Source organism: Peromyscus maniculatus, chromosome 13, assembly GCF_049852395.1.
Source record: "Peromyscus maniculatus bairdii isolate BWxNUB_F1_BW_parent chromosome 13, HU_Pman_BW_mat_3.1, whole genome shotgun sequence".
NCBI lineage: Eukaryota > Metazoa > Chordata > Mammalia > Rodentia > Cricetidae > Peromyscus > Peromyscus maniculatus.
In genome coordinates this window covers 8,010,367-8,037,271 of record NC_134864.1, presented here as the reverse complement: position 1 = coordinate 8,037,271, position 26,905 = coordinate 8,010,367, and the positions used below count along the sequence as shown (strand labels likewise).

At 50.4% G+C, this 26,905-nt stretch overlaps 1 protein-coding gene across 1 annotated transcript in view; it reads left to right on the top strand.

Moving 5' to 3' along the window:
- The window catches only part of Drc11 (dynein regulatory complex subunit 11), a 128,108-nt gene that overhangs the window by 83,739 nt on the left and 17,464 nt on the right, over positions 1–26,905 (top strand). Inside the window, exons 14-16 of the mRNA XM_016007120.3 lie at positions 6,057–6,164; positions 11,371–11,570; positions 25,724–25,810. Of these exons, the coding sequence (XP_015862606.1) occupies positions 6,057–6,164; positions 11,371–11,570; positions 25,724–25,810 (395 nt within the window). The remainder of the gene's footprint in view (positions 1–6,056; positions 6,165–11,370; positions 11,571–25,723; positions 25,811–26,905) is intronic.

Genomic DNA, 26,905 nt, shown 5'->3' with positions numbered 1-26,905 from the left:
ATCAAGATCACAGTGCATCACTGAGGGAAGTCAGAGCAGGAACTCAAGACAGGAACCTAGAGGCAGGAGCTGAGGCAGAGGCCATGGAGGAGTGCTGCTTACTGGCTTGCTTCAGTAGTTTTTGCTCAGCCTGCTTTCTGATAGAATCCAGCCCAGGGATGGCACCACCCACAATGAGCAGGGCCTTTCCCCATCAATCACTGAGAAAATGCCTTACAGGCTTACCGGTGGGTCAGTCCAATGAAGGCTTTTTTCCAGTTGAGGTTTCCTCTTTCTAGACAACTCAGGGTGACAAAATCAACTGTAAGCAGCCCACCCACCTCTCTGACCCAATCACAGCTGCAGCTTTCTGAAGAGTCTGGGCTGCTTTACAGGTGGCCCCCTCCGCTGGGTTTCTTTGATGGTTTCTCCACTATCCCGTCCAGGTTAAGCATTTTTGGCAGGAGAACTGCATGCATTGGTCTGTCCTCAGGCCCTTCACTGCAGGAACCTGGAGTCTCTCTGTCTCACCTGTGACTTCTAAGTTGAACGGGTGGTGAAAGCGCCGTCCCCAGACACTCTCTGTTGGAAAGCTTCCTTGTTCATTTCCAGATGATGAACAGTCCCTGGGGTGGGACCAGGGACTCGAGAGATTGTTCCAAGCCATCTTTCATGCAAACACCTGAGAATCTACTGGTGATTTTTGACACCTAGATGCCAATTTATCTCTTCATCTCTCAGACTAGAGGACTGGCCTATTCGCTCAGGCAAGCCTCTTCCAACCTTCATTTGTTCAGGAGTTTGGCTCGGTTTGTTGAGCTTTGATTATGGAATCCTGTTCTACAGTCTTATCTGTTTGCTCACTATACCACCATCCCATGGTTTACTTTTACAGATTTTTGTACGTGTGCGTTATGCATGTATACATGCTTGTATGTGTGCATGTATGTGCACAGGCATGTGAAGAGCAGAGATTGACCTCTGGTGTCTCCCACAATTACACTCCACCTTATTTTTTGAGATAGGGTATCTTGTTGAACCTGGAGCTCACAGATTTGCCTGGCTAGATAATGAATTCCCCACATCCTCCTGTCTCTGCCTCCCCAGCACTGGGGTAGATGTAGACTACTGAGCCTAGCTTTGGCAAACTCAGGTCCTCATGATTGCTTGGCAAACACTGTCATATCCCCAGCTCTGGTTTCATTCACCTCCCTTAATCTAACCCAGGCCTCTTGACAGACCTGGTCAACAGGAGGCTACTTACAATCCAGTCCTTCACTCCCCAGCCTCTGACTGGGCATGGACCTGCCAGCCAGACCAGGGTAGGGGTGGAGGATCTTTGCTTAGTGCTTTGATGACTGGTCATTACCTCCCCGGATCCATTTCTGATTTGGGGACTGACCACCTCAAGTCTGCAGGTGCCCTTCATCAGAAAAGCCAGACAGACTTCCCACATTAAGGGAGCTGTAGTCAAGTAAGTGTGAGATATTCTTAAACAAATCACCCACCACTGGGAAGAGCTTCGTTCTCAACATTGCTCAGCCAGTTCGTATCTGGTCTCCTCATCCAGTGAAAATGATCATCTCTCACTCGTCCTCTGGCTCACTGATTTTGATTTTATTTTCTTGGTTTCTTTAGCATTTTTATACAAAGATGGCCGGCCCGCAGTTGAGCCTGGGTGACTCATGCCCTATGAAAGATATCATCTCAGAGCCCTGATTTCCCTGTATGTGGACAAGGAGAGCAAGTGTGTGGGCCAGGCCCCCAGGATTCCTCCTCCTAATAGGAGAGAACCAGGAGCTCATACACAGCAGACTGCAGAGTCTGCGCACTCTGAAGACCAGGGTCCAGCCGTGAGTCCTCAACAATGCTAGGACCTCAAGCCAGCTTTGGAGTCCTGTGGTTTTCAGTTCCTCTCTCATGTTAGCTCCCTTAAAATTCCAGACGTCATCCACACCGCAGCGGGTCAAGGCTGCCCTCCCTGTGCTCAGCTCTGCCCCTGCCCAGATGCTCAGCTCCAAGCACTGGCCCTGTACCCAGAAGCCCAGCCACAGGCTCCTGGCCAGATCTCAGCTACACAAGAAACAAGACAACTAATTTGGCTTTGCAACTACCGCACGGTCAATGCTGTTCAAACACACTCATTTTGAAGAGCCCAGACCCCACACCCAGGGAGCAGCAAGCTCCAGGTTCCTGTGAGGAATATTCTGGGCACTTCTCCCACCCAGACTCCTTTACCACAGGGTTAAGGCTGGATGTCTAGTGCTTGGGACCCTTGATCGGGTTAGCCAAAGCTAGCCCACTCTAGCCTTCCAGAATTGCTGTCCTTCTCTGGCTCTTCCGATGCCTCCGTTTCTGCTACTGTGGAATGCCAATGCCAATGGCAGCAGCCTCAGTGAAGGGATGTCAACACTGAGTGAGTCACACCCCCAGTTCCCAGCCCTTCATTAGCCGCTGCTCCTGCTAACCCTCCGCCAATGCTGTTGTCACCTTCACTGGTGGACTCAGGGTGTTTCCATGAGAAGAGGCGTTTGCCTTCAGGGTGCCCCCACATCGACTCAGAGCACCCAGAGACCAGCCGCCTACACACAACTCAGATTCTCCTGAGTGCTCTTGGCACACCGTGGCTCAGCAGCGGCTGTGCGTGATGAGAAAGGGACCAAAGCCCGCCCTGTGCCAGTCACATTCTCCCCGGTGCTCATCACCTCTGCTAAAGCTTGGAAGATTCCGCACGCTTCCAGAACTCCAGTCCCCAAAGCTATGGCATATGCCAGCATCGTGCACAAGCATGATCTTGCAAAAGAGTTCGCCTGGAGATGTCTCTCAGATCACTTAATTGTGCTTTTTGGAGCCTGGGGAACTCACACCAAACACAAATGTAGCATTTCCAGAAGTTTTCAATACACGTCATTATAGCCGGACTTTGACTCTGTAACTATGTAACACGAGGCTTGCCCATAGACCATGATGCCTCCGTCCCCACCATGCGTGGTGAGCGCTGAGTGGTAGGGGTGAGATAGCCCCGTGTGCCCTCACCCCTGCCCCGGAAGGATTTCTTTAAGAAGTCTGATTACTGGCTGGGAAGGTAGGTGAGTCAGCATGAGGATCTGACTTCTAGCCCTGGAACCCACAGACAAGGAGGCAGGTATGGTGGCGCCCCCTAGTGCTGGGGGGGCAGGGACAGGTGGATCACTGGCGCTCACTGGCCAACAAGCCTACCTACCTACTGAGCTCCAGGCCAGTGAGAGACCCTCTTTCAAAAACAACGTGGGCAGCTTCTGAGAAACAACAGAGATTAACCTCTGACCTCCAAATACACACACACACACACACACACACACACACACACACACACACACACACACACGGGTATTTTGATATTTTGATAAACTACTTCATACTTCATTCCTTTATTATTTCTACATTGAATAGAGTGGAAATACAGGTAGCTGGTTTTGTTTTGATATCCGGGATCCTTTGTGTTTCCGGTTTCCTTCAGCTGTGCTCCTGCACGCTGCGTCTCTTTATTTTGCTCACTCTGGACCTGTGTGGTATGACTATCTTAACGGGGACCACAAGCCTGGCCGTTTAAACCATAGAAACTGATCGACTCCCAGTTCTGCAGACCGGAAGTCTGAGGTTGAGACGAGGCAGGGTGGGTTCCTTCTGCAGCTGTGAGGAAAGCACTCTGCGCTTCTCCCCTGCTTCCGGTGTGTAGATGTCCCTTCTGTACCCTCAGCTTTCGGTCCTGTCCTCCCTCCAGGTCTGTCTTTCTCTGTATCCAATTTTCCTATTCCCATAAGGCCAGGAATCCTGCTCATTTTCAGGCCACCTGGTGGTCCTGTGATCTAAAAGCATCTTCGTGGCCCCTCCTTACAGGTGAGGTCACGTGGTGAGAAGCCGGGCTTAAAGACTCCAACACAGAGCCTGTACAGAACTCAGTTCAGCCCTCGGTGCGCTCTGCTTCTTCTCTTTCAATTGCTCTGCATTTCTATCCCCATTTCAAGTCCTCTACCTCAAATACCCTTTCTTCTGGCTTTCTCCTTTTCTCTCCCTTCTGGAAGATCTGGTGCTTGTGCAGGGGCTCCAGAACTTTCTGAGCTCTGACTCTTGTAGGTGGGAAGGAATAATGGCTCCCATTCCGGGCAGTCATAAAACACAGAGACATGCTTTCAGAGTGAGGCTCATAACTTGGCAAACAGCCCGGGCTAGTTGGACCCTTCTCTCTATCAGAACCAACACCCACTAATTTAATTTAATATAATTTGTTTAAATAAAATCTGCTAGGTTCCAGAAAATATGGTCCGCCTGGATATTAATATGGATTTACATAAGCAAGAAAATTGAGGTCACTTTCACAGCCCTCTGATGTCGTGTTTACCGGCAGCAAGCACTAGATTTAACGGTTACTGCAGGGTCTCTCTCCCTTCTGGTAGAGGCTAAATTAACCATTCTGCTATTTATTACCTGCTTGTTAAAGCGCGGGAGTCTCTGGATCCGTACTGGAAGTGTCCACTATCACTCATTCCGCCAACCAGTACCCTCGTCCTTGCCAAGGACGTCTTCTTTTAATGCCGAGGATTTGGAAGGCTGCCCTGCACGAGACGGCAGCCCGTCTCTCGACTGTCGCTCTAATTTTCCACACGTTTGGAAATGCTATAGGCATTGGGTGTCTTTGACATTTCACATACAGGAGTGTGCACGTTGCATCTCTCTCTCTCTCTCTCTCTCTCTCTCTCTCTCTCTCTCTCTCTCTCTCTCACACACACACACACACACACACACACACACACACACACACACACACACACCCCAGGGTCAGTGAACACCTGAAGTAGGAAAGAAAGCACTTGGGGAACACAGTCAAATGCCCTGCCTCACTCCGGGAGTATTTTCACCGCGGGTTCAGAAACAGATCACAGGAGTCATAGCGATACATAAAGGTCCATCCTTGTGACAAATGGAGACAGCCAAACTAATTTTCTTGGTGACCTTATCTAAATGAGTTAGAAAATAACACTTCAGATTTATGGCTACTTACAATTAAGCCCTTTGATATCTTTAATTAAACCTGTAGAGATTTATTTCCGTATTATTCCTTTGGTAACCCTTTAAAAATGATAAAAATGTAAATTAATATTACCCTCAACAGGAGATGTTTCTATTTATCCTAAATTAGACTCAGACCCTTCCTTTCACAGTGCACGGCTCGGGCACACATTCCACATGGATCTTAAATAATTTATTGTGGAACTTTCTGCCAATTTAAGAAATAATCTCTTAGTGTTGAAAGTAAAACCTGCCGCATTTTAGCATCTTTGTATGTCACTCAAAACTTTAGCTCACTTCACACAGCCCAGCACTTTTTTTTCTCTTTATGGTGACCATGAATGACAATACTGAGGATCAAATCTGGGCCCTGTGCATGCTAAGCGGCCAGTATTTATTCTGTGTGAGATTATTCTGACTGTTAATATAATTTACTTTTTATTACTTCTGGTGTAGCTATGCATTCTTGCCTGGTTTCTCTTCAAACCCTTATCTAAGAGAAGATGCCCTGGGTTCATTCGGGAGCTGTGATAAAAATCCTCTGACCGAAAGCAACTTGGGGAGGAAAGAGATTATTTGGTTTACACTTCCAGGTCACGGGTCACCAATGACAGAAGTCAGGGCAGGAACTCAAAGTGGGAACCACTCCTGGAGGAAGGCTTCGTGCGGCCTCACTCTTCTGGCTTTTGTTCACTTACTCTTGTGTGCTTAGCTAGCTTTCTTATACAGCCCCAAACTGCCTGCATAGGGATGGAGCCACCCACTGTGGGCTGAGCCTTCCTATATCAATTAATAATCTAGACAGCCCCCCCATAGACAAGCTCACAGGTCAAGCTGATCAGGGCAATTCCTTGATCAAGGCTTTCAGATGACTCAGATGACTCTGCTCTGTGTCCGGTTACTAGTTCAATGTGACTAGGACAGCCTCCATGGTGGCTCTGTCATGTTGCATTTGTGTTCTCTGAGCCTTCATTTTTCAGACCAGTTTGGTTTCCCATTCCACTCATCCAGATTTCCTTCCTCCCCAGGCGAGTACAGCTACCTGGGGACCACTCTGCGCCAGGTAGCCATAGAGCCCATGCCTTCCCTCCTGGACGTCAGACAGCTCATCACGCTGTATGGGATCTTGCCTTTGGGTAAGGATTGGCCATTCCCACAGGCTGAGGCAGCAGCCTCCCTTCTTGCTTTGATGGTATTTCCTGTCTGACCCCAAAAGGACTTTTCGCCATCCCGCCTGAGACTATGAAGCGTTGTCTCACTTCCACAGTACAAGCCCAACAGAGAAGGGCATGCTGGGAAGAGGGGCTTCTGTGCCATCTTTGGGTCCCGTTTTTGTGTTATGGCAATCCACTGAAGAGAGGTGGCCTCTGTGAAGTCAGCCAGCTGAGCCCAGGGGCTAAGGTGGCTGTGTGCCTTCACTTGAGACCTTCCATGGCTGGTTCTTTCCTGTGTACTAAGCCTTTCCCCGAGGCACTCCTGATCTCCCCCTACGTCCTTTCTCAACACTGAAAGAATTCTATCACAGTTCTTCAGACATGGCTCTAGGATGTGCCTAGGGATGCAGGAAGGCATGGAGTCAGTCTTCTTCCCCCTGGGGAAGGGCAGCACCCCAACCGGTGGGGCCCTGCCCACAGCTTTGAAACTAGAAATTCCTCTCCTTTCACCTGCTTCAGTAACTTTCCCGCTCTGACTTCAGAACTTCAGTCTGCTGGCAAGAAAGCCTCACGTCCTCTCCCGGCATTCCATCACTAGTAGTAAATGTAATTTGAGGGCAATATAAATATACAGGTACTATATTTCATATTGTATCTCATGCAGATATAACGTATTGGAGCACATGATTGAATGTCAAAAAACTCAATATGTAACATTCACGGGGCCAATTTAATAAAGTACACTGAGCCTCACACCTTACTGTAACCTGCTGGGAGAGAGAAAACATGAGGAGCCAGTAGTTTACAAGGAACTCCTCCTGCCCAAGGGTGCTACATCTGTTCCCTTGGCTTGCAGGTTCCCGGCATGCATGGTTTTCTGTTCTGCTCCAAAAGCCTTCCTTTGGGAGGCAGCCTGCCCCCTCTACCTCCCTCATCCCTTTGTCATGGAGGACCCTCCCACCCCCCACCCCACCCCACTGCACCCCACCCCCACCCCAGCTATCAGCAGCAGCTGCCAAGCCCCTCCTGGCCGCAGAGTCAGCTGGAGAGCTTGTTCTCCTGAGAGAGTTTTATGTCACCTGTCAAGAATGCAGACCCGCGTAGGGCAGATGAGCTGTGTGCACAGACATGCCTTCGGGGTGTTTCATCTAAATTTCCCATGTCACCTCCAGACGCACGTGAGGGCAGCCTGGGGAGAGGCCGGCTGCGCCCGGCACAGTTCCTAAAGCTGCCACTTGCCTCCCCACAGCCACAGGAGAAACTTCCTGTGGAAAGTGGTGTCCTGCTACAGAAGGAAGGAGGGAGGGATCCCTTAGGGGGCACTGATTGTTCGGGGCACTTCAGTGGCAGCCATGGCAGAAGCCTACGGAGGCCACTTTACACTTCTGGTCACGAAACAGAGCCCCATCCTAAGTGAGGAGGACTGGGGTTGAGGCTCTGTGGACCCCTCGGGGTATAAGAGAAAGCCCGGGATGCATCTAATCAGGTCCTGAAAGATCCATAGGAGAGGCTGAGGGTGCTGGGGAGGGTGCTTTGCTGGGTAGATCTGGGTTTGTTCCTATGGTCACATACCCTCCTGAACCCTACCCTCCAGAGACTTCCATCTCCAGATGGTAGAAATGGGGTCTGGGCCTTGAGCAGCAGCCCTCTTGTTGCAGTCCTTCAGACCTCAGACAGGTCCCATACCCAAAGCTAGGAGTGTCCTGAATCTCTAAGCCACAACAAGAGCGTGTCAGGAAGAGCTGCAGTCACCAGAGCTGTGAGGAACCCTGGCTCCCTGGGTTAGCTGGGCTCCAACCACAGGGACCTTCCCTGGACCACTCTCTTCACCTCTGAATGGTCTGGGTGATCCCTCCCTCAAAAAGCGACATCTTGTATACACATCTGGCACATCTTCCCCAAGTCTCCTGTCCCTTCCCCAGATTCCACACTGCTTCCCCCGACCCCATCCCTCGACCCCTTTCTAGACTCTCCCACCCCCTCACCCCAGCCAACACCCTTGGCAAGCCTACAATTCCCATGCTTCTTTCAGACACCCCAAAACTGTCACCCGTCTCCCCACCTGCCCTCTCCCCGTCTTTCCCCGCCACCTCACCAGTCAAAATGCACACAGCTCCCTGGAGACCTACCTGATTGGTCACTGTGCCTCTGTCACTGGGATCTTCCTCACACCATGCTCCTGGGCTCTCCTCCTCCAAAGTCCAGCATCCATATCCCCTTCTCCCAGAGGCTAGCTGAGGCCCCCAGCTTAGCTTTAGCTTATCCACCATCTGTGGATCTTGAGGTCCAAGCTCCCTTTGCCTCCCATTGCAGACACACCTGTGTAGTAGAATATTTGAAGGGCTGTTACTTGTGTTTGTGTTGCTGTGTTACTGTGCCTGTGTGAAACACCCGATGTCTAATAAAGAACTGGCCAATAGCAAGGCAGGAGAGAGGATAGGCGGGGCTGGCAGGCAGAGAGAATAAATAGAGGGAGAAATCTGGGAAGAGGGAGACTAGCAGCCATAGGAGGAGGAGGATTCCAGGGTCCAGCCACCCAGCTACACTGCAAGCAATGGAGCAGGAGTAAGATTTACAGAAGTAAGAGAAGAGGAAAAGCCCGGAGGCAAAAGATAGACAGGAAAAAGTTAAGAAAAGCTGGCTAGAAACTAAGCCAAGCTAAGTCCGCGCATTCATAATTAATAAAAGCCTCCGTGTGAATTTATTTGGGATCTGGGTGCCGGGCCCCCCAAAAGAGACCAAAAAGAACAGAAACAAACACCACCACGCCTAAGGCTCAGTCGCATCCTACCGTCCCACTGCAGGTTCACCTTCCCAGGGCTCAGTTCCCTCCTGACCCTAAACTCTAGCAGCACATCTCAAGACGTGTCCACACTTAAAACCCACCCTGCTTAGCCACAGGAGCACCCAGGGTTTGCCAGGGCCATGCCCGGAGCATCCTTCCACATCCAAGTATGAACCAAAGAGGAACGGCACCAAAACAACTGTACCTCACCCATGTGTCCTGTTGCTATGACTCCCCCAACCACAAACAACGCGCCCTTGTTTATGTCACCTGAAAGAATAGGAGAATGACGAATTTCCTGATTTTCACACAATTCCCTGTATCTTTTCAATCATACCTGAAAGGAAGGGACAGATTGTATTAAGCCAGGCATGATGGCCCCTGGCCGTGATCCTAGCGTTAGAAAGGCAGAGGGGGAGCTCCCAAGGGAATCGCCTTCACCTGGAGGAGCATGGGAGTATCTGGGCTCCTGGCTGGACAGCCTTGCTCTTAGAACCTTGTCCCCAGGAGCACATCCCATGCCCTGCCTCCACCTACCAAAGCCCCAGAGGCCTGGCAACAGCCTCCCCATGTCCCCAAGGATTCCCCCACCGCATCAACAACCACCCTGCCCCTCCCCCTACCCCCCTTCATCTGGAGGAAGAGGAGGACGAGGTAAAGGAGGAGGTCTTGAGTTCTGTTCCCAGCACAAACATCTGGCAGCACAACAGCGGCAATTCCAGCTCCAGATGTTCCACCACCTCTGGCCTGTGCTGGTGCCTACAACTTTGCCTGACCCTTGAGACACCATAGGGTCCTGAGATGGCTCTGCAAGTGAAGCCTGGGGACCTAAATGGAAGGAGAGAACCTGCTTCTCTAAGTTGTCCTTTGACCTCCAAAGATGGCAGCCAGGTGCTGGAACTTTCCCCCCAGGCCAGTAAAGCAGCAGCCTTGATAAACCAGGAAGTCTAGGAAGAGGCTCAAGGCACACCCACAGGCAGCCAGGGGTACTTCAGTCCAGATGCCCTCAGGGACCACAGTCCCTCCCAGGACAGGACTATCACAATGCAGGCCTGACCCTTGAATGGCTCCAGGCAGCCTGTCCTGCCCTTTGTGAGCATGACCCAGCTGCCTTTCCAGTCCGTTTACATTTCCTCAGTGGCTTGTTCATACAGGCAGAAGGAAGCGCAGGGGAGGCAGTCAGTATTTTGAATAATTTTTGGCACTTTCTTTTCCAATACTGTCCACATTGAACATCATTAGTTCTTCTGGGTTTTTTTGTTTTGTTTTGTTTTGACAGGGCCTCTCTACAGAGCCCTGGCTGTCTTGGAACCTAGTAACTATGGGGTCCCAAGTCCCCATCCTTGCTACTTTAAAGCAGCCTTAAAAATTCTGGAAAAAGCCAGGTGGTGGTAGTGCACGCCTTTAATCCTAGCACTCGGGAGGCAGAGTCAGGCAGATCTCTGTGAGTTCAAGGCCAGCCTGGGCTACCAAGTGAGTTCCAGGAAAGGTGCAAAGCTACACAGAGAAATCCTGTCTCAAAAAAACAAACAAACAAAATTCTGGGGGGAAAAAAGGCAGAGGGAAAGGATTGGGCTAGCCTGGGCTATAGGGTAAGATCTTGTCTCAGATTTTATTATTAATATTATTACCATTACATTCACATATTAACAGCCAAGACATAGGCACTCAGAGTCACCCGAACCAGAACCCCCAAGGACAGCTGATCCACTCACCACACCAACCAGCACTGAATTCTCTGTACCTTGTACTTACTGAGTGCCTGCCCACTCTGCTCTGCCCCCCCAAGCCCCCTTCCCCTTACCCCCCACCCCCACCCCCGTGTTGGCGAACACCTGCCCTGAGGTATGGACTATGAGGATGAAGACAAGAGGCAGGAACAATGATAATCCAAGTTGCTTTCCTGCCAAGTGCCAGGTGACCTTTGCTCCTGACAATCTGGGGCCAGCTCAGGAGGAACACCTCCAAGGCTGTGTCCACTGGCCATTGGCCTTCACTCTGTCTCATACACTTCAATACGTAGTAGAAATGAATGTGTCTCAGCCAACCTCATTGTCTCTCTGCGTTCCTTTCCCAAGCTGTCAGATGATTTAGTGAAGCCCTTGACAGAGAAACCCCACAACTATCACACACACACACACACAAAGCTATTACAGGTATGCTCTGTAAAATTGTGAGTTTGGAAAAATGCAGGACCGGGGAAGAAAAGCTGGCCTGGAGGACCCCAGACGGCCCAGAGCCCACTGGGGCAGGTGAGCCTTGGGCTTGGCATGATTTCCGTGTATTCATCACGGCCCCAGAGCCCCCTTCATACAACGCATCACGGCCGGAGGCACCCTAGCGTAGGAAGGACCTCTGGTTTTCTTGGCAGCGTTCAGCAGCATTGGCCTCTGCCCTTTCCAGGGTCCGCAGAAGTGCACGAGAAAGCTCCCTGGGTGAAGTCGTTGCTGCTGGTCGGGCCTTCCGGGGTAGGGAAGAAGATGCTGGTCCATGCCATCTGCACAGAAACAGGAGCTAACCTCTTCAATCTGTCTGCCTCCAACATCGCCGGGAAGTACCCCGGCAAGAGCGGCCTGCAGATGATGCTCCACTTGGTCTTCAAGGTATGTGCTGTGGCTCCCCTTTCCTGTTCCAAGTGATGCTCACTTCCTGCAGGCCATTTTCCTGGACCGGCAGACGCATTTGTGTTGAACTCCCATTTCATCTCTCCATAAATTAACTCTTGCTCACATCTGGCTGAGCATCCCACAATTAGAAACAGCTGCTCTGCAGCATAAACGCCCTACTGTGCTGCCTGGACCAGACTCCCGCAGCCACGGGGTTCCTTCCTGAAATGCCTGTGTGTCTCCTGGAAAATCAAACCCACGTTTGACGTCCTCAGCTCACCAGCGTCAGACCTGTGCTTGTGTTGTTTCTCATGTGGTATAAATTACGGCGCTCCATTCCTCTCCGAGCGCTGGCTCTTCTAGCGAATCTCAAGGAGGAACCTGTGGAGAGCTAAGCCCAGCACAGGAGGCTGACAGACAAGAATGACATGGGGTCGTGGACAGCATCTCAGAGGACCAACTGCTCTGCCAGCTCTGTGACCTTTGTTAAGTTCCTAACAACCCCTTTGGGTCCCATCACCAAAAGGAATGAATCTTAAATACCTCTGATGGGAATCTTTTATAGATAATATGAAGATTTTATAAGATGTAATTGTGACTTGGCTGAGGACCTTGAGGCCATCCCCCAGCCGCTCAGCCTACCTTTAGTCGTTAGAATGTCACCTTTGACTACAGAAACCAATGTGGCTGCACACACCATCCAGGCTGGGCGCTGGGCCGAACCTGCCTTTCAGAACTATTAAAAAAAAAAAATGGGGCTGGTAGTGTCAATGAAACAGAGAAGGCCCAGCCTGCAGGGCCCACAGAGAGAAGACAGGGATGTGAGACCAGAAGAACCACGAGTCTGTTTTCTGGGATGCTGCTTATATACCCTGTGGGAGTGGTCTTGAGCCTCTCTGGGGGAGGAGCTATGTTTGGCAGGCTTTGAGGGGGTGGGTTTGGGGAGGAGATGGGGAAGGTAGCCAAGGTGGATCTTCCACCAGACTCCTTCCAAACATTCCAGACTCTTTGGGTATAGGGATGCCAGTGTGCCAAGGTGCCAGGGTGCCAAGGTGCCAGGGGTTGAGGTGGAGCTCCCACACAAACAACACTCTTGTGCACGTTGCTCTGTATGTGTGCTGGTGAGTTTTAACTGTCAACTTGGCACAACCTAGAATCACCTGGGGAGAGTCTCAAAGAGGAATGCTCTAGATCAGGTTGGTCTGTGAGGATTGCCTTGGTTGGTCTTAATTGATGTAGAAAGATACCGTCATCCACTGTGGGCAGCACTGTTCCCTAGACAGGGGCTTCTGAACTGTGTAAGAATAAAGAAATCGAGCTGAACATAAGCCAGCCAGCAAGAAAGAGACATTCATCCCCCTCTGCTCTTGACTGTGAGTGAATGTGCTATGACGAGCTGTTTGAAGTTTCTGCCTTGACTTCTGCTATGATAGACTACAGCCTAGAAGTGTAAGCCAATCAGACCCTTCCTAAGTTTTGTTCCCTACTCCCACCCCCACCCCGCCCCAGAGCTGAGGTCCAAACCCAGAGCCTTGAGCTTGCTAAGTAAGCACTCTCCTACTGAGCTGAGCCCCAACACCCCACTGCAATGTTGCTTTTATGTGATATTTTATGATATGGTGATATGATAAAATATGCTGTGATATTTTATCACAGCAACAGAAACAAAACTGCAACGGTATTCCCTTCCTACAACACTGCTGCTACCTCCATCACCAATAAGAAAACAGAGGTACAAAGTGAGAGAATAGTTTTCTGGGGTCATAGTGCTGCTGTGTGACCCCCAAAGTCCAGCAGGAGCCTCCATGGTTCATAGCCTGAGTAATGAACACACAGTTTGTGCCTGGGTTTCTCCACTGCACACACGGCTCCTGGTGTGACTCTGAGCACAGCCAGTGACCTGAGCCTTGGGTTCTCCTTCTAGGAAAGTGAGAGCTCTTGTCTTGATACCAGATAAGGAATCATTGCACTTACCAGAGTAATCACAACCCGACATTATGTGGACAGGAAATGCTAGATGTCAGGCTATTAAAATGTAGACCGGCTCATCATCCACCTAGGCCCCTTGGTGTCGGGAGCCTGACACACACCTCATTAAGCGTCACCTTTGTTGTGTATGTAGCTGATTAATGAAAGACCCAGAGTCTCAGGAGTGGGAGTCCTTCAATTAAGACTGCTCCAAGAGGCCACTGTGCCCCAGCATGACTGACATAGAAGTTATCTGCATTTAATTAACCAGAGGAAGCAGGATTGGGAGCTTGCTTAGGAGAGTCAAGGGCAGGAAGCTGGAGAGTGTGGCTCACTAGGACCCCAGGAAGCTGGAGAGTGTGGCTCACTAGGACCCCAGGAAGCTGGAGGGTATGGCTCAGTAGGACCCCAGGAAGCTGGAGAGTGTGGCTCACTAGGATCCCAGGAAGCTGGAGAATGTGGTTCACTAGGACCCCAGGAAGCTGGAGAGTGTGGCTCACTAGGACCCCAGGAAGCTGGAGAGTGTGGCTCACTAGGACCCCAGGAAGCTGGAGAGTGTGGCTCACTAGGACCCCAGGAAGCTGGAGAGTGTGGCTCACTAAGACCCCAGGAAGCTGGAGGGTGTGGTTCACTGTCAAATGTAGGACCCAGGCTGTGGGCTCAAGGGCAGCAAGGCCGGCTCTATGAGATTTGCTGGAGATGAGTACAGAAGTGTCTTATTACCCATCATGCCTCTTGAGACTAATCCCTCTGCCTGGATTAATCTTTGGGGAGAAGCTGCAGCTGCTAGGAACCTGCGTTTGCTCTTGCGGCCAGTTGGGGGCACTCAGTCTTCCACACTACCCTGAAAACAGGGTGGGAAAACAAGCCTCCGGCTTGCTTCACATAGATTCAAATCCATTTTGTGGCCACTGCTCCTGAAGGAGTCCTGTATTTTACACAGGGTGGCCGGGAGAGGGGTCTCCTTTAGGACATGTTCGGTATAAATGGGAACAACAGTTACTTCAGATTCTCTGTCCAGATGGGGTAAGATGGAGACAAGAAGGTATTACCTTAAGGAAATATTAGAAATTACTCATTTGATCAATTAAACATTTGGAACACTTTCACGGTCCCTCCAGCTCCTGGTGTAGACAGGGAGAGTTGAAACACCAAGAGAGAAGACTAGAAGGTGGGGAGACACGGGAAGAACATTTATCTTTTTTAGGGAACCAAAAAAAAAAAAAAAAAAACAATAGCCGGGCGGTGGTGGCGCATGCCTTTAATCCCAGCACTAGGGAGGCAGAGACAGGTGGATCTCTGTGAGTTCGAGGCCAACCTGGGCTACAGAGTGAGTTTCAGGAAAGGCACAAAGTGACACAGAGAAACCGTGTCTTGAAAAACAAACAAACCCGAGGGGACAGAAGTGAGGAAGGAGACATGGGGAAGCCCTAAGGCACGCCCAACTCTGCAGATCCCTTGATCCCAGCCTTGCAGCCCCCAGAATATAAGACAATACATTTCTGTTTTTAAGCAGATAGAAAGAACGAAAGAAATATTGGCTGATTTGGTGTATGATGAACACTGAACAGGTATGCATGGGCAGAAAGGCCATTTCCCAGGAATCCACAGTCTCTTTGGATCCTTATGATAATAAATCAGAGGCGGAGATACCAAAAGGACTTTTGGAGACATCTAACCAAAAGTGAGGCACACACTAAGGAGTTATACATATCGTTCTTTTTAACGGTGCCCAAATCCAATAATGCCTCCATGCTACAGACAGGAAAACTGAGGCTAAGAAGAACTAGAGGGCTGGAATCTAAACTTAAGTCCAGGCCTGACTTCAAAGCCATAGGATCCCCATCTTCCTAAGTCATTTGCTTGTCTCTGATTCTCCTCTCTCCTCATTAGAAAGACCTTGACCCTTCAGGATTCTCCACAGAGACTCACAGGAAATCAGAGCAAGCCAAACAGAACTCACCAGGCTGCGCCTGAACTCTGGGGAGGTGCTGGCTCTTCCCTGCTGGCCTGGGGCTCTCTCCTTCCCACTTCTAATCAGCAACCCAGCCAAGGGCCAGCACGAGAGGGGGGTCCTAGGAGAAGACGGCTAGGGCGGCTGCTCAGCTGGGGGTGTGGGGTGGGGGGGTGGGGATGTCAGGTCTAGGGCATGCAGCCAGAAACAAAGGAAGCACAATGCTTTGGTGCTCAGTTTCTCCCCCAGGAAAGGAATGCCCAGATGTTGTCCAAGGCTCATGCCATAGTCCCAAGAGGACCTGGACAGCCCTGCTCCATAGCTCCTGGGGACGAGGACTCTGATGCATAAGACCAGGACACTGCTGCTGTTTGTGGCGGTATGGCTAACACAGATCTGTGAAGAATGTGATGTACATGTCACAGGCCACACATGGCCTCAGAACAGAGCTGACTAAATGAAAAGAGGGGGTGACTGGGAAGGTGGCTCGTTCAGTAAAGTCAGGCATTATGAGGACTTCAGTGCCAACCCAAGCACCCACATGAAAAGCCCGCTGTGGTCATCCCAGGGCTGGGGAGGTGGAGACAGGAGGATCCCTGGGACTCACCGGCCATCCCAGCATAGTCTCATCAGTGAGCCCCAGGTCGCAGTGAGAAGCCATGTCTCAAAAAACCAAGAGGATGGCTCCAGAGAATGACATCTAAGATTGATCTCTGGCACCACATGCACACATCTATACATACATGTGCTTTCTCTCTCTCTCTCTCTCTCTCTCTCTCTCTCTCTCTCTCTCTCTCTCTCTCTCTCTCTGTATAAGGCCTATATAAGGGGCCTGGACACTAAGCATAAATCCTAAAAGGGTGTCTGTATGAAGGCCAAGGATGCCTTCCACAGAGTGATAAAGGTGGTTTCAGATTGAGGGATGGGGTGCAGGGGGTACCCACACCTTTTCCTGCACACGTCCTTTGTTTATAGCAGTTTTAAGCCAATGGCAGGTTTAAGCAGCATGTGTGGAGAGTTCACCGTATTCTCCCCACGCACATACAGCCCTAACCCAGCACCCCACAGTGTGCGTGTGCTGCGGTCCGGGACTCAGAATGTCATGTCATCAATACAAGGCCACACTTTGTCATGCCTGTTAGTGCTGGGCATCTGGGTAGCCAGAGAGGTCTCTGTCTTGTCTTGCACTAATGTGGGTTTTCAGTGCTTAATCCTGGGAGGACAGAGTCAAAGGTGAGAACACCCCAGAAGGAGCCCAGATGGAACCATGTTCGAAAGTCCATCCCAAGTCAGGGATGTCATAATATAGAAAAAAAGAAAAAGAAAGATAAGGTCTTCGGGCCACAGAGCCATGTAGTAGGTGTAGCTCTGTCTCCAGCTCTGGTAGGAGTCTAGAGGAAAGAAACAAGAGGGCCGATTTCTCCTCGGAAATACTAGTTTTAACTGCCCTCCGAGGACAAGTGGGGCCCGAAGAGAGAGAGAGCACCAGACTGTAGGCACCCTGCACTGTCAGCCGCAGAATGTGAAGGAACACCCTTCTGTTCCCCGCCAGCATGGCAGCACCTCACGCACAGACCCAGGATGCTGCACACCTGCAGACAAGGAGGAGTTCCCACCACCAAAGGTCCCCTCCCTCCAGCCAAAAGCACATGCTCAGCCAGGCCTCATGGAATAGAAAAGTGAATGAGTGTAATTGGTCCTTTCCAGCTTGGTAAACTGAGGCAATAGCTTGGAAAGCATTGACTGGGTTTTGTTTTCCTAATGTTCTCCAGTGAAGCAGGATCCTGTGGGAGAGAACCCTAAAAGCATCCAGGGCACGTGTCCATAACATACATGATGTAAGCATGTTCTAACAGCTCAGACAGGTGTCCTGAGGTCTGATGCCTGTGGTGGCCATTGGTGTGCTCCGAGGAGTCACAGAACTCAGTGATGGAGGCCTCCTTGTTTTCATGAAGGCCCGGCCTAGTCAGTAATTGACAGAGACAGTTGATATTTGATAGGCCTGAAGGGCCCTCTGCTGGCCGAGGTGTGAATTATCCCACATGACTTCTGGAGGTTCAATTACATTTAATTGGCCATGACCTCAAGCTATCTGCATGATTTAAATGAGGCTTCTCCATAGCCACGTGAAAATTAAAAGAGCAAAAGATACCATTTTTCATTAGCAAATTGTCAAATCTTTTTTTTTTTTTTGGTTAATACTCACATACACACAAAAGAGTGGAACAGCAGATCCAAGCATTCATTGTTGGTGATCGGAGCCTCCAAGCAAGAGAGGTAGATAGACAGGCGAAGCTTCTAGAAGGTTGAGGTACAGCCAGGTAGAGCCTCCAGTAACAGTGACTGTCAGCATCATAGACATGGAAATAGCAGAGGTGAGACCCAGCTATCCGGGCCTCGTCAACTCAAGCCAAAGGAGCCAGTGCCGCGCAGGGCAGCCAGACTGCTCTGGTTGTTGGTTAAGTGGAGCTGGCTACAGTTTGCTAATCATCATGGTGGTTTTCACAGCTTTTCCTCTTGGGTAGAAACAACCTGGCCTTGGACTTGGTGGTCTAGAGATGGTCGACTTCCTCAACGAACTGCTGGGCCACTGAGGCCAGAGTCATCTTGCACAATGTCCTGGCCTTATGATGGCTTACTGACTCAGTGATTAAGTTGGTAGAAAAATGCCAGTTTGGAGTGGAAGAAATATACCTGCTCCAGCAAGCAACTGTCCAAGTTAGCCCTGGATTATTAGCTTAGGCAAAATGCTTTTTCTTTTTTTCTCTCTCTCTTCTTTATTTCGTTTTGTTTTTCGAGAGAGGGTTTCTCTGTGTAGCTCTGGCTGTCCTAGGACCCTGTAAAACAGGCCGGCCTCGAACTCAGAGATTCACCTGTGTCTGGTTCCCAAGTTCTGAGTCTAAAGGCATATACTACCACCACCCGGCACAGTTCTTCTTAAAGGATCAACAGGTCAATAGGCCTGTGTGCTGGACTGAAGTGAGTCTGGCCCCAGTTAAGACAGTGAAGGGCATAGATAGGATATGAAGACAGGTGTCTAGCATTTTGTGCCACTTCAGATGTCTGCAGGATCTTGTAAAGAACTGGTATTATTAAATAAATGGGATCCACACAGTGACTGTGGGCATTGTGAGGCCAGTAATAGACCTGGCACCCTGGGCCTGGTTCTTCCCAGAGTCAGGTTGCTTGGGAATGAAGCCCAAAGCGGGTAATAAACTCCATCGAAGGCTGAATACTAGCATGAGACTGATAGTCAAAAAGGACTGCAAGAGAAAGTTGAAAAGAACTTTAAAGAAAGAGATTGGCCCTGGCGTGAGCTTTTAAAACCTCAAAGCCCAACCCATTGACACATTCTCTCCAGCAAGGCCACACCTCCTAATCCTTCTCATCCTTCTCAAGTAGTGCCACTCTGGATGACTAAGCATTCAAACATACAAGCCTATGGGGACCATTCTTATTCAAACCACCACAGTGGCTTTCAAGTTTTGCGAGGTGACCAAAGTGGCCATTATTTATCATAACTGCCATACAAGAGGTATTATCTACAGCAATGCTTGTAGCAAACTAAACACATAGTCCTCTGCTGGCCTAGTCAGAGTCTGGCCTTTGTGGCCTCAGCTGGTGTTTTGTGACAAAGCTTTGGGAAAGTATAAGGACCTGGGCAAAGAAAACATACTGTGCTTTTGACAGATGACAGATCAATGGCCCAGGGTTTACATGGTTTTGGTCACCTTGTGGTGGTCCCTACCTGTTCACCGAGGGTGTGGGGGTTTGTAGACAGGTAGATCCTCCAGGAAGCTGTGTGGCCCTAAAACCACACAGCCTATGTGTGACTTCTACCAGGCCCTGTCTCCTCAGAGGTCATTCTAAGGGAATATCAACCATGTGCTCCCAAAATGCCTATCCAAGTACTGATAGGTATAAGATAGGTCAGAAGCCATCTGTATGTTCAAAATAAGGTTAGAACCATGAACGACAGTCCCTCGTATTACAGGATGGTAGAGAAGTACATTTCCTATTTGGAGACTGGTCAGCCGGCACAGCAGTCCGCAGGGCAGTGCTCACGGAGTCACGGACCCTTCCCATTTCTGTGACTGGCATCGAGAGGTTTGTAAAAACACGAAGTGTCTAAAGACAGATGTGAGATGGATGGAGTCAAGGGGTCTGTGCCAGTCTGCTCCAGAGCTCTGACTGGTGGGTTCTGTAGTAAAAAGAGACCTTCTCCTTGGCAGGTGTCTGTCCAGTACCTCTGCCAATGTGTCCAGTTGATACGGTCTTCAGAAGAAATCCAGCAAGAGTCCCCAAAATAACACAGTCTAGGGGTCTTGATTGGGTTCATTTTCTCTGCCAGTTAAAAAATTAAAAGGCAGGGGCTGGAGAGATGGCTCAGCAGTTAAGAGCACTGGCTGCTCTTCCAGAAGTCCCAAGTTCAATTCCCAGCAACCACAGGGTGGCTCACAACCATCTACAATGGGATCAGATGCCCTCCTCTCTCTGAGGCTCTCTTCTCTCATGCAGGCACTACACCCAAGTAGAGCACTCATACACATAAATAAATACATCTTTTTTAAAAAGAAAAAGGCAGGAAAAATCTGAAGTGCAACAGGTAGCAGCTGAGAAATCTCCTGCACCTCTGACAGAAGAACCGCGTTTATTGGAGATGAGGAAACAGACGTACAGTGTGCACACAGAGAAAAAGCCCCCGCAGAGGGTGAAGAAGCCTCTTCTTGAAGGCCGGAGGTTTTAAAGCCTCAGAAGAGTTGTCCTCCCCTAATTTAGGGTTGGCCAACCTGAAGAAAGGAAGGATGGTTGACCGGTCCAGAACTGTTGTGGCACATCCTGAGCAGGCCTTGAACTTGTTGAGTCTGCTGATGGGAGACAGAAGCCTGCAAGACTTTGTTTTAGGCTGCCAGGCTTCTGTCTCATGTCAGAAGGTTGAGGAAGAAGCTGGCCGTCTTGGAGATCCGCCACCTTTATTGCCTAGCAATGACGCTATCTGTCTGCCTACCAGGGAATCTAACTCCTAGTCTCTCACAGTGTCACACACTGTCCCACAGCGGTAGTCCTCTCTCCTTCGCTCCATCCACATCTTCTACCTAGTCTCCCTCCCAGGTTGTCTTCTCCGGCTTTCCCACCTCCTCACGTGACATCATTGTGGTATTGTTGCACTAAGTCTTGGGCACACTAAGCTGTCTAGATATTTCTACACTCCCCCGATGAACTATTGCCACATCTTCCTGAAAGGCCCTCTTTGTCTTCTAGACTCTGTCCACGAACACTTCGGCAGCCTGTCGCTGTCTTCTGTCCTCTGCACCGCTGCCAAGGCCACATCCCAGCTACTCAGCTTCCTGACTGGCCTTGCCAACAGCCAGCAGTCCCATCTTGCTCCTGCTCCCAGGATGACTTTCCCTCCAGGCCCCTTCATCAGTGGCTTCCTGGAAGAGTTCTTGGACTATGCCAGCCGTGATCTATCCAACCCTCCCCTCCCTCTTGCAGATACCCGCACACCATTCCTGGATAATCTCCCTCCTGGACCACTGGTCTTTCTGATGTCGGGTACCTTCAAGGTCAGGCTCAAGCTGACCTCATCATTTCCTCCTTCATCCAGTCCCCTTTAGTTCACCATCGTCTTGTTCACCCCATGTCCACTTCTCGTGTGTGCGCGTGTGCGTGCGTGCGTGCGTGTGTGTGTGTGTGTGTGTGTGTGTGTGTGTGTGTGTGGCCAGCTCTACATGCCCCCAGGCAGGCACTGCTCCCGTCTCACCCGCTCCCTTCAGAAGCCTCTGCTCCCCCCTCCAGCCTTGCCCTTCTCAATGCCCACTGCCCACAGAGCCGAGACTGCCCATTCCCCCGCAGAGTGCCAGCTACAGCAGACCTCACATACCGACCTTGACACAGATAGTACCTTGAGGTCTTCCCAGGCTCTCCATGGCTTCCAGGATGTAAGCAAATTCCATTGCATGGTCCCCGGCCTCTGACCCCTCCTGGGACCACCATAAAAAGCCCTGGTGCTATGCATCATGACCAGTGCCCAAGAGCCTGGCTCCCTCCCAGAGCGTGACAGCTGCTTTACCCCTCCAGTGTGACCATCTGGGAACCTTGAGGCTCTGTCTGCCGTCATCTGTGCCCACAGTCTTGATCCCAAGTGCCCCTGCCACCCTCTGAGTCCCCTGGTCTTTGTTGTTCTTGAATCACCTGCAGATTCACACCCACCCTCTCCTGCCTGGCTGGCTCCTTGAGGTCCTAGTTCCTTTGAAACGGGTCCCTGAATTATTGATCTTTATGATTTATGACCCAGTCACTCCGCACAGTGCCTCCGATCTCCTCTGTCATGAGCCTCTAAAGGAAGAAAGAAAGTTATCTTTATTCTACATTCAGGCCAGAATTGGGGCCGCTGGTCCCTCTCCTCAGAGTCCCTCACCCCTATGTCTCCATTCAAGGGTGGCCCCCATTCCTCTAATCCCCCCTCACTGTCCAGCTACCCGGGCCTCTCTTCTCTGGCCAGCACGGCACAGGCACCAGAAGTCCTGTGGCCCCCCTCCACTCGGCTTCCCACAGGAAGGACAGGAAAATTAGACTCGTGCTCTCAAGAGCAAGGTGACTATGTTTCTTGTGACCTTTCTGATAGGGTGAAAGAAGATACAAGACACAGTGTTTACAGACCCGAAGGAAGTAGACGGGAAAGTGGGGGAAAGGGAATCATGGGGAGGGGAGAGTCGTGGGAGGAAGAGGGGGATGATGGGAGAGGGCAGAGAGGAATTAGGAGAATCTGCTCAAGTATACTGTATACATGCATGAAAATGGCCTCACATGACCATCTGTAATGTCGGCTTTTCAACTTTAAAAACCATGATGCCAATTGTACCCAGGCACACACGTGTATTTTCCCAGTCAGGACATCATGGTCTAGAGCAGTGGTCCTCAACCTTCCTAATGCTGTGACCCTTTAATACAGTTCCTCGTGATGAGGTGACCCCCAATCATGAGATTATTTCATTGCTTCTTCATAACCACAATTGTGCTGCTGTTATGAATCAGAATGTAAACATCTGTGTTTTCTGGTGGTCTCAGGCCACCCCTGTGAAAGGGTCGTTCGACCCCCAAAGGGGTCACAACCCCCCAGGTTGAGAACCACTGGTCTAGAGCTTCCAGTGTTGTCCCAAGGAAAGCTGCTGTGCTGTGGGGAGAGGAGGCTGCCTGGGACTCTGGCTCCTCTTTGCCCCATCATGTACCTTCCACTGACCAGCGCATACATACACGGCGGAGTAAAATCTTCAGCAAAGGTTGCAATGTTCCCTGATACCTGTCTCCTCTGACTGTCCCTTCTCATGGCTTCCCAGCCGGGCCTGGCATTATTCAGGTGGAGCCTACATCCTGTGTGTGAATGCTCATCACTCGGGCAAAGATCTTGATGCCCAAATGTGATGGATTCTGCACTGCCAGACTGGAGTGGGATCGCCAGCTCCTGCCCCTCCCTCTGCAGTACATACACGATCTTCCCTGAGACTCGAAGGATGCTGAAGCCGGAGAGTCATTAAATAAGTTGCTTTGACGTCTCTGGGCACTGGTTTTGTCACATAAAAGACAACAGATGAGGAAGAGGGAAGCAGGGAGGGTGTCCCTTTGTCTTGTGGCTTATATCCACCGCAAGGGTGACAGCTGAGGGGCAGGTGGCCTGGTTTGTGCTGGTCGCTCCTCACCTTCACTGGCAGCCATGCAAAGCTACCCCGGACCTGGAGGGGGTGGCCGTGGTGTTCCAGGGGACACTGTTGCAATGAATGGGATTGAGATTGGGAGAGAAGGGTGCTGCGTGAGAAGGGCCAGGCCAGACACAACCTGTGCAAACTGATTTAGTCAGGTACTAGCACAGACAGAAGGGTGTGTGTGCGTGTGCACGTGCGCACGCGCGGAGGCCAGAGGTCAATCCTGATTGTCTTCTCCAGTCACTGGCCACCTTATTTTTTGAGACAAGGTCTCTCTCGCTGAAGCTGGATTTGACTGTTTGGGCTGGACACGTCAGCCAGCAAGCCCCAGGGGTCCTTCTGTGTCTGGTTCCCAGCACTGGGACTACAGACGTACACCACTACGCTAGCTTTTAACCTGGGCTCTGGGGATTCGAACTCGGGGCCTCACGCTCCCACGGCAAGCACTTTATTGACTGAGCCATCTGCCCCTTCCCCTGAGTGAGCCTCTTCATCCTCTTTTTCTCTCCCCCTCCCCCTGAGTGAGCCTCTTCATCCTCTTTTTCTCTACCCTCTCCCTGAGTGAGCCTCTTCATCCTCTTTTTCTCTACCCTCCCCTTGAGTGAACCTCTTCATCCTCTTTTTCTCTACCCTCCCCTTGAGTGAACCTCTTCATCCTCTTTTTCTCTCCTCCTCCCCTTGAGTGAGCCTCTTCATCCTCTTTTTCTCTAGTGATCAAACTCTGGGAAAGGGAAAACATCTATTCAGATTCTGGTGCCAAAAATAAACCACAGAAAACAAGGCAAAAAATGGAGTACCCACAGATGGAGGTTGCCCCAAACTCACAAGTCTCAGTGGTTCAGGGTGGGGCTCGGTGGAAGTAATGTCTGTGAAGAAAGAGCTAGGTTTGTGGAATCAGCAGGGAGTGTTTGGGTCTTCGTCCTCCATGCATTCATCTCCAGGGCCTTGGTTCTCTCCTCTGAGGCGGGGACTCTGGAGCCTCCCCACATCCTTGGTATAGAGCAGACTAGAGAAACACAGATGTAGCCTTGTTTCCTGCATCATTCCGGCCTCTGTCCTTCATCATTCCAGCCTCTGTCCTGCATCATTCCAGCCTCTGTCCTGCATCATTCCAGCCTCTGTCCTGCATCATTCCGGCCTCTGTCCTGCATCATTCCAGCCTCTGTCCTGCATCATTCCGGCCTCTGTCCTGCATCATTCCGGCCTCTGTCCAGTTTCTGCCATTTTGCAGCCATGTATCTCAGGTCATCTCTGCCCCTCAGCATCCCTGTCTATAAATAGGTTGTTGGCAATGGGACATACTCTGTGGGATCGAGTTGGGGACATGGAATATATGTGAAGCCCCGGGGAAGCAGCAGGGCCCGGCAGGTGATGGCTGTGTCGCGTGCAGACTGACTCTGAGCTGTGCACTGCCTGTGCCCTGTGTCCGGTACAAAGCAGTTCCGCTGCTCACTGCTAGACTGCCCTTAGTGACACTCCGCACCACCTGAGGACTGGGATTTAAAAGTAAGACTTGAACTCTCCAGCTCTGTGCCACGGGGGTCTAAAAGCCTGATATCTCCCCAGCTGCGCTGAACCCCACAGTTTGCTGAGTGTCCTGGTGTGTTGGGGACACAGATGTGTCCGACACAGGTGTTGGATCAAGTTCAGTCAACATCTCCTTTGTCTTTTAAGGTACACAATCGACTTTCCCACTTGGCACATAATGCCAGGGAGACAGACTCCGCCATCAAGCCCCTAGTGACTTTTCTATCAGCCATTGAACAAATGGCCGAGTTTGAAATCGTGCCCGCTGCCTGGACGATGTTCCCTCAACAGTGTTTCAAGAAATACATAAACAAGAGTTCCTAACTCTGTGTGTGTGCTGTAGCTGATACTGCCTTTATCCACCACAATTTCATACAAAGCTCAAATTGTTGCAAAAAATACTTGAACTCCGCTGCTAGGTGGGTGCTTTGAAGAAATTGTTTGGTGTGCGGCCATTATTCACATACCCTGGTTAAGTCCAGTCCAACTCGGCCATGAAGCCCTGCTTGCTCTAGCAAGGCACAGAGCCACCGTCCTGTGGGGGCCTCAGTCACAAAGACACAGGTGAAATAGCCTCACGGGAGCCTGTGATGAAACTGTTTTCTCATAGCAAGCAAACTTGAATGGACCTGGGAACTGTGAGTAGGCTGTGATTAAAACACGTGGCCCAGTTCCCATTCACCTGCAGCTGAGAACCGGTGGTTTATTACCAACCAAACTAGGCAGGGGCTCCGGGCACTGACGCAGGAATGTGTCCCCTAAGACAGGCCTGTGGAGGAGGGGGCCACCCCATGGCCTTACCTCCCAGGCAGGAACCGATGTGCAAAGTGCATGGATGACCGCTGCATGGAGCAGGTGGACAGCCACACTTCCAGGTGACCTGAGGCGGGCCTTCCTGAGGCGGGCCAGGGATGTCCCAGTCATGGTGTGGGGAAAGAGAGCAGACACCCTTCAGGAGAAACACATTCACCTCCAGGCCTGCTCTTGCCTCTCTGCAGGTGGCTCGCGAGCTTCAGCCTTCTGTGGTGTGGATCCAAGACACGGAGAAAACTTTCTACAAAAGAGTCCCACAGGCTGAGAAGCTGGTGAGTCCTCCTGGGGGGTTCCTTTTTAGTCTCTAACTTTTTTCCCCTTCCTCTACAGGGCCCCTCACAAGGAACCATGTCTACTTTTCAAGACAGTCTTAGCTTTTCAAAGCAGTAAAGGAGACGGGGGCTTTAAATCTTTCCACAGTAGGCTCTCTTTGCCCTAAGTGCTTGTCAGTATTTGAAAGAAGCCAGTGCCTTGATTTTTATGAGGCATAATTTGGAAGAAAACGGGAAAGAAGGAAGGAGGGTGTTTTTTTTCAGCCCAAACATGATTCAGAGGAAAGAAACAATTCAGAGAACTCGGCTCAGTTACAGCCAGGGGCACACACGGAGTTATTATTACGATTTCCTATTGTTCATAATAATAAATAGCAAAGGGCCTCAAATTCGTGAACAAAGGCCATCAGCAGCAAAGCTAAGTGCCCTGCATTCAGGGCCTCTGGGGAGCTCAGTCTCAATTGCTCCCTTCCTCCTTTTCTCGCTTTTCAATGGACCCCCTCCCCCACACTTCCCCCCACAAATCACCAGCAAATTTCCCACAAGTTTAAAAAAAAATTAGAGATACACAGGCTTGTTATTCCACACCAATTTGTAGCAAAGCAAATAGTGGTTAGCTGTGAATTTCTGATTAAATCCGTAAGGATTTTAATCACTTATGTATTATACATCATTTTCAGCAGGTAGAGGTGATTTGGGTAAAGCCCGAAAGCTCAATCTTTGCTTCTCCAAATGAGCCCTGATTGCCCTGTCATTTCAAAACCTCTTAGGAAGACTCATTTGTTATAGTTCTTCTGGGAATCTGGTGGTTAGCTCCCTCTGCTGACCATGCCGAGACATTGAGGATGAAAAAAGTCCCAATGTGAGAAACCGATGACAGAAATCACCTCGAGATTATCCGTCTAAAAGGCATTGTATATCTAAAGAGCATGCAGGGCTATGGTCAGCCAGTGGTCATATATAGATATGATGTAATCATAATGTAGATTGTTAGTGGACATGGTGATTTGCTCTCTCACAGGCCTTCAACCTGAGTTATGTCAAACTCAGGAGGCATAGGCCCAGGGCTGGTTCTGCCGTTCACCTTAGCTGGCT